Source organism: Aspergillus aculeatinus (genome assembly GCF_003184765.1).
Source record: "Aspergillus aculeatinus CBS 121060 unplaced genomic scaffold BO66scaffold_30, whole genome shotgun sequence".
NCBI classification, from domain to species: domain Eukaryota; kingdom Fungi; phylum Ascomycota; class Eurotiomycetes; order Eurotiales; family Aspergillaceae; genus Aspergillus; species Aspergillus aculeatinus.
This window is the reverse complement of record NW_020291499.1, coordinates 182,320-201,339: the sequence shown is the minus strand read 5'-3', so window position 1 is coordinate 201,339 and position 19,020 is coordinate 182,320. Positions and strand designations below refer to the sequence as shown.

At 52.6% G+C, this 19,020-nt stretch overlaps 7 protein-coding genes across 7 annotated transcripts; 5 read left to right on the top strand and 2 right to left on the bottom strand.

Annotated features, from left to right (window-relative positions):
• Window positions 1–230: 230 nt before the first annotated feature.
• BO66DRAFT_351725 (RTP1/Tango6 family protein) lies at window positions 231–4,027 on the bottom strand (the record flags this gene model as incomplete). Its single annotated transcript, XM_025644752.1, has 3 exons — window positions 231–3,253; window positions 3,302–3,896; window positions 3,955–4,027. The coding sequence occupies 3 exons, from the start codon at window positions 4,025–4,027 to the stop codon at window positions 391–393; spliced, it is 3,531 nt and encodes a 1,176-aa protein (XP_025502940.1). The 3' UTR covers window positions 231–390.
• A 928-nt stretch (window positions 4,028–4,955) lies between these two features.
• On the top strand, window positions 4,956–6,325 carry BO66DRAFT_351723 (glycoside hydrolase family 28 protein). The gene is made up of 2 exons (XM_025644751.1): window positions 4,956–5,673; window positions 5,743–6,325. The coding sequence occupies exons 1-2, from the start codon at window positions 5,044–5,046 to the stop codon at window positions 6,199–6,201; spliced, it is 1,089 nt and encodes a 362-aa protein (XP_025502939.1). The 5' UTR covers window positions 4,956–5,043; the 3' UTR covers window positions 6,202–6,325.
• Window positions 6,326–7,043: 718 nt separating this feature from the next.
• On the top strand, window positions 7,044–7,676 carry BO66DRAFT_392624 (uncharacterized protein). Its single transcript, XM_025647567.1, has 2 exons — window positions 7,044–7,404; window positions 7,488–7,676. Exons 1-2 carry the CDS (start codon window positions 7,288–7,290, stop codon window positions 7,656–7,658), a joined length of 288 nt encoding a protein of 95 aa, XP_025502938.1. The 5' UTR covers window positions 7,044–7,287; the 3' UTR covers window positions 7,659–7,676.
• Window positions 7,677–8,097: 421 nt separating this feature from the next.
• Window positions 8,098–8,526, bottom strand: BO66DRAFT_439507 (uncharacterized protein; the record flags this gene model as incomplete). Its single annotated transcript, XM_025651162.1, has 1 exon — window positions 8,098–8,526. The coding sequence occupies one exon, from the start codon at window positions 8,524–8,526 to the stop codon at window positions 8,098–8,100; it is 429 nt and encodes a 142-aa protein (XP_025502937.1).
• Window positions 8,527–9,787: 1,261 nt separating this feature from the next.
• On the top strand, window positions 9,788–12,021 carry BO66DRAFT_376197 (Zn(II)2Cys6 transcription factor; the record flags this gene model as incomplete). Its single annotated transcript, XM_025645691.1, has 5 exons — window positions 9,788–9,837; window positions 9,897–10,025; window positions 10,101–10,743; window positions 10,795–11,304; window positions 11,359–12,021. The coding sequence occupies 5 exons, from the start codon at window positions 9,788–9,790 to the stop codon at window positions 12,019–12,021; spliced, it is 1,995 nt and encodes a 664-aa protein (XP_025502936.1).
• Window positions 12,022–12,520: 499 nt separating this feature from the next.
• Window positions 12,521–14,560, top strand: BO66DRAFT_454132 (general substrate transporter; the record flags this gene model as incomplete). The annotated part of the gene is made up of 3 exons (XM_025652011.1): window positions 12,521–13,336; window positions 13,415–13,789; window positions 13,861–14,560. 3 exons carry the CDS (start codon window positions 12,521–12,523, stop codon window positions 14,104–14,106), a joined length of 1,437 nt encoding a protein of 478 aa, XP_025502935.1. The 3' UTR covers window positions 14,107–14,560.
• A 584-nt stretch (window positions 14,561–15,144) lies between these two features.
• BO66DRAFT_376190 (glycoside hydrolase family 35 protein) lies at window positions 15,145–18,899 on the top strand (the record flags this gene model as incomplete). The annotated part of the gene is made up of 9 exons (XM_025645690.1): window positions 15,145–15,601; window positions 15,660–15,736; window positions 15,790–16,092; window positions 16,146–16,412; window positions 16,460–16,475; window positions 16,523–16,618; window positions 16,666–16,800; window positions 16,853–17,522; window positions 17,566–18,899. Exons 1-9 carry the CDS (start codon window positions 15,467–15,469, stop codon window positions 18,897–18,899), a joined length of 3,033 nt encoding a protein of 1,010 aa, XP_025502934.1. The 5' UTR covers window positions 15,145–15,466.
• Between the last annotated feature and the right edge of the window lie 121 nt (window positions 18,900–19,020).

Here is a 19,020-nt window from a genome sequence, read left to right as displayed (position 1 = left end):
ACGAAGGCGTACTGGGAGGGAAGGTTCTGCTTGACTTACGTTTTACTGGTTGCTCAATGATTCCTATGGTGTGATGCGTTTGACTTGATATAGCTGGGGTCGACGGAACAGCTCTTCGTTTTCGCTTTTGTCGTTTCGCGTGTAATATGAAAACAATGCTTGTCACTGGACAAACAAATACTGGCCACATTCTGCTTGTACGAGGCAATCAATTCTCATCAGATGCATCTGCACTTCATTGCTACTATCTTCGGTTGACTTTTCGAGTCCGAGAACATAGAACTAGATGGTTACGAAGCCTCCGAAGGTGAAAGACCACGAAAGCTAGAAGCCGTTCAAGAATCGGATCCAAGTTCAGCCCAAACAGCACAGCAAGGTATCTCGTATGCCCTACTCAATCTCCTCAATCCTCGGGCGTAGACTCGCCTCCCTAGTCCCAGCCAAAGGATCAATCCTCAGCCCGGCAATCCGATCTCCCAACTCCAACCTCGGGCCCTCATTATTGTTATGATCAGCAGCAGCAGCGGCAGCACCCCTCGACGCCGCCCCAATCCCCCACATCAAAGCCTTCTCCAACCACGCCTCCAAACTCTCAACCACGACGCGCACATGGCCCCTGACAATGGGATCCATCTCCCCGCTCTCCACGAACGTGAGGGTCCGCAGCATCCGCGGAATATTCCCTATCACGGTCGTCGAGTTACTCCCCACCGCAGCAGCAGAATTACGCTCGGCCAACGAGAACCCGAACCCCAGTGCGTCGGCGCCTTTCTCCTCGCGCACGGTGTCCATGGCCTTCAGCACATCCGACAGGAGCACCGCGCTGGCGCGGCGCAGGATCGCGCTCTCGGGCTCGGGCTCCATCGTCAACGTGGCCAGCGCGAGGTCGACTGCGGCGCTGAGGATCGATGGCCCCAACCCCAGGATGTTGGTGCGGATGGCGGTGGCGAGGATGGAGAGGGCTGACGCGCGCACGCGGAGATCGTCCGGCTCGGCGTCGGATTTTGAGCCCGCAGACCAGGCGGCGATGATATTTTCGTAGTGCGCGAGTTGGCCGGGGATGTGTTTCTCGTCGTCGTCGTCGTCCTCGTTTTCGTCGTCAAGAGGGTTGGTGGCGGTGTCGGTGGTGGTGGTTTGGGATGATGGCCCCAGGGACCAGCCGGACGGCATGATGATCTCCTTGGCTTCGCGCTCCTGTTTACGGGCTTCGCGCTCCTTCTTGCGCTGTTCTGCGGCGAGACGTTCGCGACGGTCTTTCTGGGCCTCGGGCTTGTGGGCGCGGCGGCCGGCGACGGTGAGCATCCCTTCGCCGAGGAGGCGGGCGGGTTCGCCGGTGAGGGCTTCGCCGAGGTCCTGGACGGTGCGCAGGAGGGCCTCGCCGATTTTTAGGCGCTGGTCGACGTGCCCGCCGCTGGCTTCGGGGCGGTCGATGTAGCGGTCGACCAGGGTCTTGAGGACGGTGCGTGGGTGGCGCGAGGCGAGGGTGCCGATGAGGTTGATGGCGTTGAGGTAGACGAATTCATCGTTCGTGAGCGGTTCGTCTGAGGGGTCGGTGAGAATGGACAGGAGGAGGGTAAGCGTGGAGGGAATGTCGAGGACCGGGGATGATTTCTTGATCAGGGTGGAGAGGAGGGAGAAGCCCTCGGCTTGGATGGGGGCGAGGTCGGAGTTGAGGTTGGTTAGTGCGCGGCGGTGGGTTTCGAAGTCGGAGATCTCGGAGGAGGTTTTCGCGGCACTGGTGCTATCGCTGGACTGCTCGCTGAGTTGGATCTCGGCGAGCATGGAGGCGGTTGTGCCGGCTTTGGACAGCGAGGGGGGGAGGTAGGGGATGAGTTCGTCGAGTTTGGATTTGATGCTTTCGAGCACTGGTACTGTCTCTGGGGAGGTGGTGAATTCGGGGGATGCGAGGACTGTCGACAACAGACTAAATACGGCGGGCAAGGATTCAGTCGAATCCAGTTGCGGGTCTGCTTCTTGTCCGGCTTCTTCGGTGTTGACAATGCTGGCTAGGGACGAAAGAGACATTTTTCCGGATGTCTGATCCGTTCTCTTCTTCTTTCGAGTATATGCTCCGTGTAGCTCGCCGTCGATGATCTGTTTGATGAGTTCGAGCACCCTGAGAGGACGACGAGATAGTGTATCCTTGAAATTATCCAGCAGTGTCTCAGCCAGCTTAGCACTAACCAGCTTGCGGATTAGATTGCTGGAGTCTTCGTCCTCTTGTGTAAGTCTCATGCTGGTGAGGATCTCTGATTCGTTCGAGGGCCTCACGAGCCAACGCTCGCTGACATAGAGGAAGATGTCGCCCGTCCTTTCCTCGCTATTGGGATCGGCACCTAAGACACTTAGGAACAGCTTTGCCCGCGACTGCAAGTTGTCCACGAGCCGAATAATGTTACGGCCTGTTTCTGCCGAATCACGCTTGACTAGCGATACAGACTTTTGAGGTTGTATGCCATAGGTCCAGGCAGGCCCGCCATCCCAGAGCAGGTTATCGACTAGCTTCTTCAATGGCTCTAGTCCGCCTGACAGACCAAAGTATGCTTGTAAGATAGTTAGCACCTTTCCGTGCAGCACTGTCGCTTGATGTTCTAATGCATAGCAAGCCAGGCCCCAGAGGGGAAGAAGGACTGGATGGACGACTCTCTTGACGAGGCCTGGATTCGGAGGCTGGAGGACTAGACTGGTCAGTCTGTCAATTGCCAGCATCAATAGTGCCTCATCCACCAACACCTGTCCTGATGACGTTTGACACTCGTCTTTGCTAGTCAGCCATAGCCTTGAAGATGAGCTGAGGCTGGCGGCGAGCGCCTCAAAGATAGGTACTAAGAAGATGGAATGGCCTATCGTTCCACGAGACCCATACGATCGCTTCGATAAGATACCATTACCGACGACATATGCTGCGGTCTTCCGCAGATCCGGGTCTTCGCCATCTATCAAATTCAACAGCTGTGGAGCGATCGCAGTAAAGTACTCATCCGTATCCATCCCTCGTGGTACAGATGACAGTAGGCGGGATGTTTGCATAATTGCTTGTACGGTGAAATGAGGACCATTGGACACTTGAGTCTGTGACTCTACCCCAAGGGAGGGTGCAAGCTGAGAAGCTAGAAACATCATGGTCTGTAAGACCCCGTCTGGCCGGAGGGGGATTCGAGATAAGAAACCAGAGACAACTGATTTGAACCATGGGGCTGGCTCCGATTGAAGAAACGGCGAGAGGGTAGAAAGGACTACCGTGCTGGGGGTTCTGCCGTGGCTTAGTCAATGTAAATATACGCTCCTGGCAGTAGCTTACTCTTCGATCAGCTTGGTAAGGCCATGACGATAATGTAACTTTTGGTCATCGAGCATCCCTATCGAATTGTAACCTAGATCCGAAAGCCCGCTGATCATATCACTTAGAATACGACCACGGACTACAGGCTGGATGCTCGGTCGTGCGTCAAATACTATATCGGTAAGTTCTATTATGATCTTCTCGAGAAGGGTTTCGTCCTGCGGCCTCTCGTGCGCAGGAGCTTGCTCTTGCTGGGCGATGACGCCTGCGGGCAAGACCGATATGACTCTTTTCTGAAGCGGGATCGCGACTCCCTGCGAAAGCGAGGGGTAGATACCCTCTAGAGAGATTAAGTCCAGCAGCGCATGGAGGAGCCGCCGTCGCTTGGCATCTTCGAGTGCAGCATCCTCTGCGTCTGCCGAACTGTGGCAGAGGGCCTCATTATCGGCATCGCTCAGTGGTGTCACAAAGGCGGTATGGACGGAACTAAGGATCTCCAAGGCCTTGCCAATGACAGTCCTTCGTTTGGACACGTCTTCTCCACATGTCTCAGAGCTGTTGCTGCCTAGCAGAATGTCCAGGAGGGACTTTCCGCGATGTTTTTGGATTTCTTCTTCACACTAGGTTAGCCTCGACACCAACGGCACGGAAGGGCTATCAGGTCTGCATACCTCTTTGGAGAACAGGATCCAGAAACCTGGTGGCAGCCGCAAAGGCTTCCTTCACCCGCAAAGATTCTCCCATGATTCTGGAGACGGGAGAACTGGGGTTGGCTGTATAATCATCTCATGGAATCATTCTTTCTTCCTACCTCATGAACGGGTGAACCGATGGAGAGATTATCTAAGCGGGCAGGGCGTGACGAGCGGCTTCCGCGTGCTTCCCTGACTAACTGGATCCGGTTAGAGGCCGCCACTGGTGGGTTCCAGATTAATTCTTCACCCTGCAATGATTTTCAGGGACTGTACGGAGGCTGTACTGTATATGCTGCCGGCTCACTGGGAGAATCAACCCCGGGCCTGTTAATCAGCGGCGTTTGGGTTAGAGTAAGGATTAAGAACGGTTTTATCAACGAAAGGGAAATCTCCTTATCAAGTCACTCCGTCTAGCGGTATTTCGTTCCTGTGTTTTGATAAGGAAAAAGGAGTAAAATCCACTGTCCCCGGCTAGTACGTGAACTATATGCCGACAGGACCACACTGGTATAGCCGAGCTTTCACCAAGAGCGCTAGGCCGAAGCTTGTAAAATTGTTTAATCAGCGGTCAGTGGACTGCGACTAGAACCCTGACTAGACCCAACCAGGTTGAACCAGGTTCAACCAACCCAAGGCCAGGGAATCTTCAGGCGAGCCGAAGGCGCCATCAGGACCCTGGAACGCAAGCCATTGGACCACCACAGGTAAGACAAGCGGTTTGTGGCTGGACTGTACCGAAGAATACCCCTATACCGGTCTGCACTGCAATTGATATCAGGGTCGAGTGATTGCAAGGGGGTCCAGCTATGCCGTTAAAGCTTAGCCTTGACTTCATGTAGAGTGAGCACTCGGAGCGAGAGGGATTCGCAGTTGACAAAAGGGGTACAAGATCATGAGCAGCACTGTGATACGCTCACCCAGCACGACCATATAAGACGTCAACATGGCGCTCGATGGTAATGAACAGCACTCGATCATTCACTCCTTCTCTCAATCACTGTCTACCACTTTCGTTCCTTTCGCTTTCTTTTCTTATAGAAACACAAACACTTTCCTTAAACCACCATGCCTTCCTTCTCTTCTCTTGTGGCCTACAGCCTGGCTGCTGGGGCTACTCTTGTGTCTGCTTCCCCCATAGAGGCTCGCGGCAGTTGCACTTTCACCACCGCTGCTGCTGCGAAGGCGGGTAAGGCCAGCTGCTCGACCATTGTCCTCGACAACATTGCTGTTCCTGCCGGAACCACGCTGGACTTGACCGGCCTCAAGAGCGGCACTCATGTCACCTTTGAAGGCACCACCACTTTTGGCTATGAGGAATGGGCGGGTCCCTTGATCTCAATGAGTGGCACGGACATCACCGTTACCGGAGCCTCCGGTCATCTCATCAACTGCGATGGCTCCCGCTGGTGGGATGGTAAGGGAACGAGCGGAAAGACCAAGCCCAAGTTCTTCTACGCCCACGGGCTGGACTCCTCCTCCATCACTGGACTCGAGATCAAGAATACCCCTCTCATGGCCTTCAGTATCGAGGCAAACGATATCACCCTCACCGATATTACCATCAACAACGCTGATGGCGACAGCCTTGGTGGCCACAACACCGACGCATTCGACGTGGGCAACTCGGTTGGCGTGAACATCATCAAGCCCTGGGTCCACAACCAGGACGACTGTCTCGCAATCAACTCCGGCGAAGTATATCAGCCTCTTTCTCCGGCCCCCTTTCTGATCAAGGCAGTCACTAATCCATGGTCTACTGCTTAGAATATCTACTTCACCGGCGGAACTTGCATCGGCGGCCACGGCCTCTCTATCGGCTCCGTGGGTGGCCGTTCCGACAACACCGTCAAGAACGTCACGATCGAGCACTCCACCGTGTCCAACTCTGAGAATGCCGTCCGCATCAAGACCATCTCCGGCGCCACGGGCTCCGTTTCCGACGTCAAATACACGAACATTGTCATGTCCGGTATCACCGACTACGGAGTGGTCATCCAGCAGGACTACGAGGATGGCAAGCCCACCGGCAAGCCTACCAACGGTGTGTCGGTCACGGATATCACACTGGATGGCGTGACCGGTAGTGTTGCCAGCGGTGCCACGGAGGTCTACCTCCTGTGTGGCAGCGGTAGCTGCAAGGATTGGACCTGGACTGATGTCAAGGTTACTGGCGGCAAGAAGTCCAGTGCTTGCAAGAACTATCCCTCTGTTGCGTCTTGTTAAGTTAGGGAGCTTCGTCGGCCTAGTCTGGGGGCTACTTGCTTAGTACAACCCTTTTTCAGTGACTCACTGAGTCTCAGCTGTATCTCAAGCCATGTCAGTCATCTACTGTACATACCCCTTTTTGAGTAACCTATCTTCTATAATCATATATCTACAGTATATAATCTTTTTCCTACCAATAACTGAGTGTAGAATTTCAATAAATTTCCTATCTTTCGCAGTCAACCCCAAGGCCAGGATGTTGCCACAACATTGCCACAATAGATAATACGCACCTTCGGAGCAGCTTACGGACTCGACGATCCACAAGATATGTACTCAGACCAAACTTTGGCTAAGCATTATCCACGAGACGCAGACCATACATGTGGTTCATGGCTGACCGCAAAAAAGTCCCCGCCGGACTACGCGGCACAAACTACACCAACAACCTGAAGGATCACAGAATAAATTAATTGTCTCACTCCGACGGAACAATGTCGCTGAAACCTAAATTATATCTATAGTATCATGGACTACGCTCCTTAAATCAGCGCCAGCGCTAGTCTCAGCTTAGCGTCAAAAGCCAAAGTTATTTAGAGTGTGCCGAGCCCATTTGGAGCAGGATCGTGTCGATCATGTTCAGTCCCATGCAAACTTACATCTACGTACACTATGATCCAGAGCGATCCTGCTGATATGGCATGATGGCTCCGTCAGTCAAGGTAGGCCGCGTAGATCACCATTCTGGGAAGATCGGTACAGCTGTTCCCCGATAATACAGCGCATCCGATCGTGAAGACCGTCCTCGAGAATTGAGAACGGATCATTGGACGAGGAGGCATGTTCTCCAGGGCATCGGAGGTAGAGCAGCGGTGTACTGTATAGTTCATTGTCCAATGCTTCATGATGAGGAACCGCACTCGACCTTGCTTCCTCTCTCTCTACTCAGCTCAACCTACAATATAAAAAGAGCCAGTCAACCCCCCTCCTCTCATTTTTTTCCCACCAGCATCAGCTCTAAGCCAAAGTCCCCATTCTCACCTCTCGCAACCTACCTCTTCTTCCTCTCCACCAACACCCCAAAAACCCTCGAGCAAAATCACAATGGTCCAACTCCTCCCCCTTGGCCTCCTCCTCCTCGGCGCCCTCGCCACCACCACCCAAGCATGCACCTACTGCCAATGCGAATTCGCCAACAGCGAGCATTGCTGCGTGTACTCGGTGAGACCCATCCCCAACGCCCACAGCATGTCACACCAATGAGGGCTTGTTTATCGCTAACGCTACTCGGGCATCGTGTCCAGGACGCAAGCGCCGGAGAGCTGGACTGCGCGTCCATCTGCGCCAACGCTCATCGCGCGGATGGGGTCAGCAACTCGGATGGAACGGCCGGCACCGCCTGCAATGCGGGGGGGAAGTATGAGTGTATCAGTGCGTTTACGGCGTTGGATCGGACGCCTTGTTATACGGAGTAGATTTTGAGGGAGCCCGGGGGGAAGGGGGCTGGTGGTTGGGTTGGGTTGTGGGGGCGTCTTGGGGATTAGGATAGTTGGTATAGTAAAAAGGGAGTGTCGGTTAGAAGTTAGACTCGTTTTGTTCTCGGTTGGGAGATATTCGGAGCGTCATTGTGTGCTGGGTGAATGTTGCTTTGGGGGGTTAATGGGGTTGTCTCTGCCTTCCATGTGAAGAGGTTTCAGAAGTAGGGGATAACTCATTCTTCTTTCGGGATAGTTCATGGGCATTAGAATCACTGTTTATGGCTTGATAACCGTACGGTGGAGACAGTATACGAAAGGTATCCGGTCTGACTTCTAATGAAAAGTACACATTGGGAGGTGCGAAAGACGGCAATTGATCGGTAGTAGCTTCTAATATACAAGGGGGGTATCTCTATCTTCCGGTGCTTATAGCTATCTACAATATCTGCAGCGGAACAGTCAACGACACTCTGCTTCTCCCCCACGCACCCGGGGCCCGATAACAGATATCGACCCTCAAGGCATACACCCGGGAGATGAAGCAGTGGCTGAATGTTGGGGGGTAGTCGAAATCACCAGGAAGCTCCATGGGCACCTGGATTGTGGATCTGAAGCTCGGCGAGGTCTCATCATCTGTGCTCTTCGGCTGCCACTTCAGAGGGCCGGGCTGCATGTCTGCTAACGACACCGAGTATGTATAATGGTTCTGGTGGCGGCCCCAAGTTACCGGATTGGTCAAGTCGGGAAAGTCTGACCAAGGCTTTGCGCCGAAGAGGGTGATCGCTTGGAGCTCGACTTTGATGGCTGACAGTTTTGGCGGAGGGGCACCGGATAGGGCTCTGTAATGCAGGTCGATGGGCACCATTCTAAAAGGAGCCTTTTCTGGTGCTATCGCTGTGGGTTGGACTGCTTGGGCTGACAGAACACCCTGGAGTATTCTGGAAAAACCCCTTGTGATTGCACCTTCTCGCCGCAGGCAATAGAATTTGCTTTCCCGTGGCACGAGGACCGGTGCTCGCTCCACGCGCGACGGACGAATGTTTATCGGGTGCTCCCATTCCACAATGGGGGCTGTTGTCCCGGCCTTAGAAGACTTCTTGCTTATTCGGAGAGATATGTGGTAAATGACTGAGGCTGTTTCAGGAGCCATATCATCCTTGCCATGTAATGACTTCTTCCGGTGGCCTAATGTTCCAAGACTTGGCGGAAGGGAGAGATGTTCTTCATGTACTTGTCCATGACGACAACTATGCTGGCAGGCTTGAAGTGGTAGCGCGCAAGGAACCACAAACTCAAAGCGTAGACAATACTCGACTCCGGCGTCAAGGCCTTCCGCTCGTTCGGAGGGATCATCAAGTGGCTGGCTCATGCGCAGAAAAGTGGTTGATGCTATTGGTTGTGGTAACGGCACTGCGTTCTCACTAAGGTCCACCTGTACATTCACCTTGCCTGCCGGACTGTTAGTGAAGAGTGCTTGTCAAGATAGACAATGTATAGTACCTTCACATGTAAGATCGAACTGGAGTGGAGAAGAGCTTCTATGGCTTGTGACCAAAACACTACCTCTGATTGTCTCCCCAACGCTGAAGGGCTGGGAAGGGGTCTCCAGGTGAAACCGAACACGGAAGTTGGATTTATGAAGCATTGAATCGTTTCATGCTGGTTAGTATCCCAGGACATCCTGGCATGATTTTGCCTGGATATATTTCATGTTTTATTGTCTGGTTCATCGAATGCTCGGCATATTCATTGAACCTGCCGAACCAAAATCCAAATCACATTGCTCGGCAACTCAACCTCGCCTATAACGTTGCTCGGTTGCTGATATTATACTGCCGTTGATGTTGAAATCAGTGGACGTCTTGATAATGACATGCACCACAGTGGCAAGTTATAGTCAGAGGTCAAAGTAGCCTTGACTCCTTGATAAATCTGTTGCGAGGAGTAATATGAACTTGCTGTAGATCACAGCTGGGGTCGGCTGGCTGCGGATATGCCGATGCTGAGTAAGGCATGCTGTCATCGAATCTCCTGTCGGCAAAAGATCAACTCGCCGACTATCCGCCACAACTCGTTCACTTCACAATTGATATTCTCACTGGGTCATTGAAGCAATCCTAGTATCCATGCCTGTCGTCAAGAATCCACCGAAAAGGCTCAACAAGAAACCTGTAGCGTATGTCCTGAAATTCCCCGAATGCAGGTGCAGTGTTTGACTTGATCCGTTCGGCACAGCTGTAATCGCTGTCACTCTCTCAAAGTCAAATGTTCAGGTGAACAGCCTTGCTCAAGATGTCGGCAAGCTGGGTGTGGGGAAACCTGTCAGTATGCCGTTCGCGATAGAAAGCTCAAAGTTCAGGAAAGGTACCTTACCTTTTTCCCCTCCCTTCTTCACTTTCCCCACTTCAATCACGTCTGATCCTCGACCATTCTGGCCAGTTACATTGATGAGATCCTCTCCGAGAATTCTCAGTTGAAAGAGCAACTACGCGCTCTCAGCACACCTCATAGCTCTCCTTCCAGCTCTGTACAACTCCCTGTGCCGTCGTCTGATACATACCCTTCAGTCCAGAACCCACTCATCGGAGATCGCGCTTGGTTCTATCCATACGACTCATCCGCCCCTCCCATCTATATGGGAGAAGCAGCATGCACAGCATTCTCGACGCGATTGCGCCAATTTCTTACAGGAGACCCAAAAACAGCTCACGTCGCGCGAACTCAGTATACGCCTGAGTCTTCTCTGCTCGAAGGCGCAAGCCAGTGGCCTGGACTTGCTCAGGCTCGTCTTCTAGTCCGCATCGCTTTCAATCAATTGAGTCGTGTCTACCATCTAGTCCTCCGTAAATCGACCCTCGAGCAGCTGGAGTCTGTCTACCAGATCCCCTCACTGCAAGATGATCCCGCCTTAACATGCAAGTTCTTCGGGCTCTTTGCGCTGGGTGAAGTATATTCCTCCCGGTCAAGTGCATCGCCCACCAGCAAGGTCCCAGGAACGAAATACTACGTTCGAGCAATGAGTCTTATACCCACCATGCCGGAGCGGCCAGGGATGATATATGTGGAGAGTCTATTGTTGTTGGTAAGGGTCTCCTACATTGCTTGTGCGAAGGAAAAGCTAACTGGCTACTAGTCTCTATACTCCTACTTCCTCAACCGAAGGCATTCTGGGTATATGTTGATAGGCAGCGCGATGCGTTTAGGTCTAGTTCTTGGACTCAACCATAATATTCCCCTACAACAGTGTGCAAATGCTATAGAACGTGAACACCGAGTACGACTTTGGTGGGCGATCTATGTGTTTGATCGAATGTTTACATCGAAAATTGGGTTTCCATTGCAGATCCGCGACGAAGACATCCATGTCGACTTGCCAGCAGAGGTTGCTGATCCCACTGCCCAGGAGCAGTTCTCAGATACCGCATACCTAGTGGCTAGCATTCGACTGTCTCGCATTATAGGACAGACGATAGACAAGGTTTATGGCAGGAAGCACCACATAGAGCCATTCCTGCAGCGAGAGCAGCAGTTGCTACTTGCTCTACAAGATTGGCTGAAGTCGCTCCCAGAACATGTACGGTTACGTCAGGAGGACAGCGCACCTCCCAAGCACATTGTCTCCCTGCATTTACAATTCAATCAGGTAGGCATCTGCCTTTCTTTGAAATGAACTACACTTTCTCATCACAAGCATCAGTGTGTCATCCTAGCCACCCGCCCGATTCTACTTCACGCTCTTTTCCAAAGCGGCCATCGAGAACCCTCTGAAGACCTTCCACAGCCCGTGATTACAATCAGTGAAGCATGCATTCACGCTGCGCGGCACTCACACTCTTTGATCATTGAGGAATGGGTTAATGGCTCCTTGCCGATGTATGGCTACTTCTATGCCCAGTATTTGTTCTCCTCATGCATCGCGTTGGTGATTTCAGGGCTCCTCCCCTCTATTGGAAACCCTGCGGATTTGGAGGCCTTGGAAACGGCAACCGAGATCTTGCACCGAATGAGCGACCAAGGCAATCTCGCCGCTTCAGAATTCCATGAAAACCTGAAACGCGTTAAGCAGGCTTTACCCGCCAACTCGGATAATGCACGCGCAGGACAAGAGCCCCGTAGCCATACACCAAGGCTATCTATTCCATCGGTCCAAGGTATAGTCGCAGACCCGGAACTAGAGAGTCATAATGACGGAGTGTTGCCCCCCGCAAATTATACTACGGAAATGGCATTCCTGGAGCCAACAATGCAGGACTTCCTTGGCACGTCGGAATACGATATGAATCTTGTCAACCCAACTGATCTGCAAATAGACGGCACAGAAGACTTCGACATGTGGCCTGGGATTCTGTGGACTTCCTGAGAAAATGTCTACCTAATTCTCGGACGCTTTGCTTTTCAAGAAGCCCTCATACCGCGTATGCTAAAGAAACGTCATCATCCGCTTATGGCTCATTCCTTTTGACCCAGCCTGAACTAAAATACAGGGACAAATAAGCGAGAAGAAAGAGGATTCAAGAAAGCCATCTGTTGTAACAGTCTCGACGACCAGTGCCCATCAGGCAGTGCTGCGCCCGTTCCAATAGTCCTAGTGCACAGACAAGATCAGCTCTCGCGGTACCTATTCTGATCAGCAAGTGTTGAGTGTGTCTGACTCTAGGCATAAGTCAGCCCTAATCGATGACATATTAGACGCAAAGACGTTATCTTCAACCCCGCATATGATATAAGCTGGGCACAGATCGACAATAAGCAAATACAGAGAGGGTAGGGGTTTCTACCCCGCCATCTTCATTGCTTTGTACAGTCCTGCCCATCTCAGATACTCATCCATTTCCTCATCTATCTATCTATATTTCACAATGGCACTACGCTTGCCTCCAAAATACGTTTTCGCCTCGGTCCTTGTCGCCCTCGGTGGTTTCTCCAACGGCTATGACACGGGCTCGATTGGCGCGCTGCTTTCCATGGCACAGTTCAGCCAATCGATAGGCCCACTGTCCCCGTTCCTGTTAGGGTTCACGGTCGCGCTCATGATGCTGGCGGGCGTCCTCCCATCTCTTATAGCCGGTCATATGGCGGATCGATCGGGTCGATTGCGAATAATCTTGCTTGGTGCGGCGTTGTTTGCGGTCGGGTCACTTCTTCAGGGCATGGCACCACGGCTGGCGCTCTTCATGGCCGGCCGAGCACTAGCTGGGGCCGGTCAAGGCATCTTTCTCGGACCCATGAGCGTCTACATATGTGAGATCGCCCCCTTTCGATTCCGCGGCGCTCTCGCGGGACTACCGCAGTTTTTTGCCGTAACGGGCACTTGTGCTGGCTACTTCACCTGCTACGCTACCGTTGCTATTCCTTCTAGTATAGCCTGGCGACTACCGCTGCTTGCCCAATGCGTGTTTGCCTCTTGTCTGGTCATCAGCTGCCTTACTCTACCTGAGTCCCCCCGCTGGCTGATCCTCCACGGCCGACGAACTGAGGCTCGACGCTCCTTGCAGCGTCTACAGTTTCCTCTGGACGAAGTCGAAAGCAGCTTCACTGCTACCGAGCACTTCTCCAATCTGTCGCCCTGGCAGAGTTTCGTGTTGCTTTTCTCTCGAGCGTATCGACCACGCACTGTGTTGGGACTATTTGTCTTGGGAATGGTACAGCTTTCGGGAATAGACGGGGTTCTGTATGTGAGTACTCGGTCTCTTCCATGGACACAGATCTTTGCGCTTCCCTTGCAGCCACGTAAGTGACTAACAAGAACCCAGTACGCGCCCACCCTGTTCGCCCAGGCCGGCCTATCTTCCTCGACCGCGTCATTTCTAGCCTCCGGGGTATCTGCGATCCTTATGCTGGCCGTCTCTATTCCTGCCTTCCTGCTGGCAGATCGCTGGGGTCGTCGTACATCGGCCATAACGGGAGGGCTTGTTCTCGCGACGTGCATGCTCCTCATCGGAGGTCTGTATGCTGCTGGGGTGGTACATCAGACCGGTGCGGCGCGGTGGGTGGTCATCACAGCAGTTTATGTGTTCGGACTAGCATATTCAGTCAGCTGGGCAATTATGAGCAAGATCTACGCCAGCGAGATCCAACCAGCCCATGTGCGCGCGTCGGCCAATTGCGTGGCACAAGCGTTGGCTTTTGTAAGACTTTCCCCCTTCCTTTTCTGTCTTTCTTTAGGGGATTTGTAACTCATGAGACGCGTGCGTATTAGTTCACGAATTGGTTGGTCGCTATTATCACTCCAATTATTCTGGATAAATCGCCCTTCGGCGTGTATTTTCTATTCGGTGGCTTGGCGCTAGGCACCGTCGCCTTCCTGGCGGCTTATATGCCCGAAACCCGCGGCCGCTCTCTGGAGGAAATCCAGGTCGCGTTCCAACAGCCAAGTCTGCAACTGAGGGACCTGAAGCGATATGTGCGGGAGCTTGTCACCCTGCGGGCTCGCAGCAACAACTAGGCATTGTGGACGCTCTGGGTGGAAACAAGAGTTGTCGGACACGCATGAGAAAAAATGGTCGTGGAGCCTTCAGGGTCCATTGAGTCTGCCTCGTCCTAAAATGTCACAGCAAAGCATACGCTTGGCCAGAAATGTCAGAGTGAGCCGGATTTCGAAACGATGGATAAATTTTTTTCATTACTCTTTAGATTAACTTTGAACTCTCTCGGTTAATGTCAGAGTGAGGGGTCCAGTTTCTGCTGCATCGCGGGTGAATGTCGGAGAAAATGATGCAATTACCGGGCGCAGGAGATGCGTTGCTAGCTCGACCATGCTGCAGCTGAGCTCAGGATGACGATGACCTTCACAAAGGCTAAGGGATATGAAGCGTAAATCGTGAATTCAATGCAATTTGGTGTATTCAAGCCAAGCTCCGCAGAATCTTTTCAGTCTTGCAATTTTCAGGCTGCTCTCATTTCTTGCTTGTCTTGGGCGAAGGCGTCTATCCCGGGAAAGAGGTGTGGGGATGGCATGATTCAACTTAAATGATGACAGTCAGTAGTTCAAAGAATTTATCCACAAATTAACAAGAACTCTCCGGTGGCACCCCACAGTCCAGCCATCCGCGAAGCTTGGACTGATTGGGTTCTGAGTCCAGGGTCCTTCCGTCATGGCGAGGCACCACATCGCCCCATTACCGTTGCGATAATCTCAATGAAGGGAGTGGCTTCGATACTACACATCAGAAATCCGTTCCTGCATGGGAGTACCCATACACAGGTACGACGGCCAGATTATCACCACCCGAGATCGACGAGTGCAGAGGGGAAGATAAAGAGAAATTGGTACTCCGTAAGTTGTAAGGGAAGCCTGGAGGAAGAAGATGCAGGTGCGGAGAAGAAGAAAACCCCCGCAGCAAACAAACCACCAGCGGGTCTAACCCAACGGGGCACTGCCCCTGTGGAGGATCGTCAGGCCGCTTTCCCCGTTAGTCTCTTGCTCTTCTTCCACCACCATCACTCCATCTTCTCGCTAGACTCACTTGGCCACCGTTGATTGCCTGTATGTCTGTCTCTAGTACCTTTCGTTTTAATATGCGAGTCCCACTTCCCCTCTCTTCGACCTCGCGCCATATGATGTCAATGCGGTTGGTTCACAAACGAGGGTCGCGGCCCGGCTAAGATCCCAACGATTTTGGCCAGTATTCAGCCTACACAAGAGGGGTTGCCGGAGGCAAGCAAAGGGAGGGGGATAAAATGAGTCACTTGCCCCCCCTGTTTTGCGGGGAGGAATTCTACTCTGGACCACACTGGGTACGGCAGTACTGTACCAATTGCTCTGGGTCGATACAGCTTTTGCGGCAAGCTCTATCTAACCCAACATGAGGTTCTTACCAGTCTGTGGTGCTGCCTTGCTGGCGGTGCACGCAGCTGGCGCAGCGGTCAAGCATCGCTTCAATGGCTTTACTCTCACCGAGCACCCTGACGCAGCGAAGAGGGATTTGTCTCAGAAATATGTACGTTGCTCAGCTATAGACGAGACAATCGACATCGACTGACTGAGGGGAACAAAAGGTCACATGGGATGACAAGTCACTTTTCATCAATGGGGAGAGAATCATGATCTTCAGCGGAGAAGTTCATCCATACCGGTCGGTCATTCCACAGCTTATCTTCTGTATCGTTTCTGACGTGTCGAAAACAGAATCCCAGTTCCCACCCTGTACATCGATATCTTCCAGAAGATCAAGGCTCTCGGCTTCAACACGGTTTCCTTCTATGTCGACTGGGCTCTTCTGGAAGGCAAGCCGGGCGAATACAGGGCGGACGGCGTTTTCGCGCTCGAACCCTTCTTTGAAGCCGCTGCTGAGGCTGGAATCTACCTTCTCGCCCGTCCGGGACCGTACATTAATGCCGAGGTTTCTGGAGGAGGTTTCCCCGGTTGGCTGCAGAGAGTCGATGGAATCCTTCGTTCGAGTGACAAGCCATACCTTGAAGCTACTGACAAGTATGATTTGTGTTCTGTTCCCCTTACACAGCAGCATTTCTGACAGTTATTAGCTACATCGCGCACGTCGCCGCAACCATTGCCAAGTACCAGATCACTAACGGCGGTCCTATCATCCTCTACCAGCCTGAGAACGAGTACTCTGGCTCTTCGGGCAATGTCACGTTCCCTGATCCCGTTTACATGCAATACGTCCTTGACCAGGCTCGTAATGCGGGCATCGTGGTGCCTTTCATCAGCAACGATGCCTCTGCCAGTGGGCACAACGCCCCCGGAACCGGCGAGGGCTCGGTGAATATCTATGGTCATGACAGCTACCCGTAAGTCAAGGCCCTCTTCTGTGCTAAGCTATTACTAACTTGCTTAGGCTTGGGTTTGATTGTGTATGTACTTGCGCTGCGGTGTTTAATTCTATGCTAATATCGCTTAGGCAAACCCCTCCACTTGGCCTGCTGGCAACTTGCCTACCAACTTCCGCACCCTTCATCTCGAACAGAGTCCTACCACTCCGTACTCGATTGTTGAGGTATGTTGTGTACTGCCATGTTGTGTTCTAGATCTAACCAGTAGTAGTTCCAAGCTGGCGCTTTTGACCCATGGGGCGGTCCTGGATTTGCCAAATGTGCTGCTCTAGTCAATCACGAGTTCGAACGAGTTTTCTACAAGAACGACTTTAGCTTCGGCGTTGCTATCCTCAACCTGTACATGGTGAGCTTTCTACACACTTCTCTCGGGTTCGCATGCCAACTAATGATCAAAGACTTTTGGAGGAACCAACTGGGGCAACCTGGGTTATGCAAATGGCTACACTTCCTACGACTATGGCTCGCCGTTGACCGAATCTCGCAATCTTACCAGGGAGAAGTACAGTGAGCTAAAGCTCCTCGGTAACTTTGCCAAGGCCTCGCCAGGTTACCTCCTTGCCACTCCAGGAAACTTGACCACTTCGGGCTATGCCGATACTTCCGACATTACCGTCACTCCTTTGCTCGGTAGCAACAACACTGGCTCTTTCTTTGTTGTCAGACACTCGGACTACACCAGCCAGGCTTCCACCTCATACAAGCTGAAGGTTCCAACCAGTGCTGGTAGTCTGACAATCCCTCAGCTGGGAGGCAGCCTGAGCCTCAACGGACGCGATTCTAAGATTCACGTTGTCGACTATGATGTCTCTGGAACAAACATCTTGTACTCAACTGCTGAGGTTTTCACCTGGAAGAAGTTCTCTGACGGAAAGGTCCTCGTTCTGTACGGAGGAGCTGATGAGCACCATGAGCTCGCGATCACTACCAAGTCGAATGTGACTGTTGTCGAAGGCAAGGCATCTGCCATCTCATCCAAGCAGACTGGAAAGTCTCTTGTGATTGGCTGGGATGTCTCCTCTACTCGTCAAATCATCAAGGTTGGAGACTTGCAGATCCATCTCCTAGGTAAGACTTTATATCTCATGATTAGGTTAATAGATCTGACTAGGAATAGATCGGAACTCTGCGTACAACTACTGGGTACCGCAAGTCGGTAAAGATAGTACATCAACGGAGTTCAGCACCCAGGCTGCAGTTGCATCATCCATTATTGTCAAGGCAGGCTACCTCGTGCGGACTGCCTATGTCAAGGGCAACGGCCTTTACCTCACTGCCGATTTCAACGCCACCACCCCCATCGAAGTCTTTGGTGCTCCGGCCACCACTCGCAACCTCTACATCAATGGAGAGAAGACCAGTCACACAGTCGCAAAGAACGGTGCTTGGACGACGGAAGTCAAATACAGCGCCCCCAAGATCTCGCTTCCGAGCTTGAAGGGCCTGAGCTGGAAGTACTTGGACACGCTTCCTGAGATCCAATCCTCGTACGACGACTCTCTCTGGACAGCCGCCGATCTTGCGGAGACCAAGAACACGTTCCGCCCCTTGACCACTCCGACTTCGCTATACTCGTCCGACTATGGCTTCCACACTGGCTACTTGATCTACCGTGGTCGTTTCGTCGCTACCGGAGATGAGACCACCTTTACTGTCGATACTCAGGGTGGTACTGCATTTGGAAGCTCCATCTGGCTCAACGATACCTTCCTTGGCTCTTTCACCGGTCTCTTTATTTACGCTGACTACAATCAAACCGTCACTCTTCCGAAGTTGAAGTCCGGCAAGGAATACGTCTTCACGGTGGTCGTCGATAACCTTGGTCTGGACGAGGACTGGACCGTCGGTGCAGAACTCATGAAGGCGCCCCGTGGTATCCTCAACTATGACCTTGCCGGGCACGACGCCAGCGACATCTCCTGGAAGTTGACGGGCAACCTCGGCGGCGAAGACTACCAGGATAAGACTCGCGGTCCTCTAAACGAAGGTGGTCTCTACGCTGAGCGCCAGGGATACCACCAGCCTCAACCTCCCAGCCAGAAATGGAAGTCCGCCAGTCCTCTCGACGGCCTTTCCAAGCCCGGCATCGGATTCTATAGTGCTGAGTTCGAGCTCGACCTGCCGACTGGATGGGACGTGCCGCTGTTCTTCAACTTCGCCAACAGCACTACTCCCGACGCGTATCGTGCGCAGCTGTATGTGAACGGATACCAGTACGGTAAGTATGTGAGTAATATCGGACCCCAGACAAGCTTCCCGGTTCCCCAGGGTATTTTGAACTACCAAGGAACGAACTGGATCGCACTGAGTGTGTGGGCCCAGAATGAGGGTGGTGCCAAGGTGGAGGGCCTAGAGTTGAGCTACGAGACTCCGGTCCTGACGGCGCTGAAGGGAGTCAAGTCGGTGGATCAGCCCAAGTACAAGGCTCGTAAGGGGGCGTACTAGTTGGAGGTGAGGGAGTTCAGTATTTATTTACTCACGTATATAGTTGGATTAAGATGACAAATGCGCTTGAGTAGCAGTCACGCGATTTGCAAGTCTTTTGTGATCCTAAAAAATAATCATG

What these genes read in the sequence shown, in the direction of transcription:
- BO66DRAFT_351723 (XM_025644751.1), top strand. Translation starts at nt 5,044, where the DNA reads ATGCCTTCCTTCTCTTCTCTTGTGGCCTACAGCCTGGCTGCTGGGGCT. An exon ending in TCGCAATCAACTCCGGCGAA is followed by an intron (nt 5,674 to 5,742) that starts GTATATCAGCCT and finishes TCTACTGCTTAG; the next exon opens with AATATCTACTTCACCGGCGG.
- BO66DRAFT_392624 (XM_025647567.1), top strand. Translation starts at nt 7,288, where the DNA reads ATGGTCCAACTCCTCCCCCTTGGCCTCCTCCTCCTCGGCGCCCTCGCC. An exon ending in AGCATTGCTGCGTGTACTCG is followed by an intron (nt 7,405 to 7,487) that starts GTGAGACCCATC and finishes CATCGTGTCCAG; the next exon opens with GACGCAAGCGCCGGAGAGCT.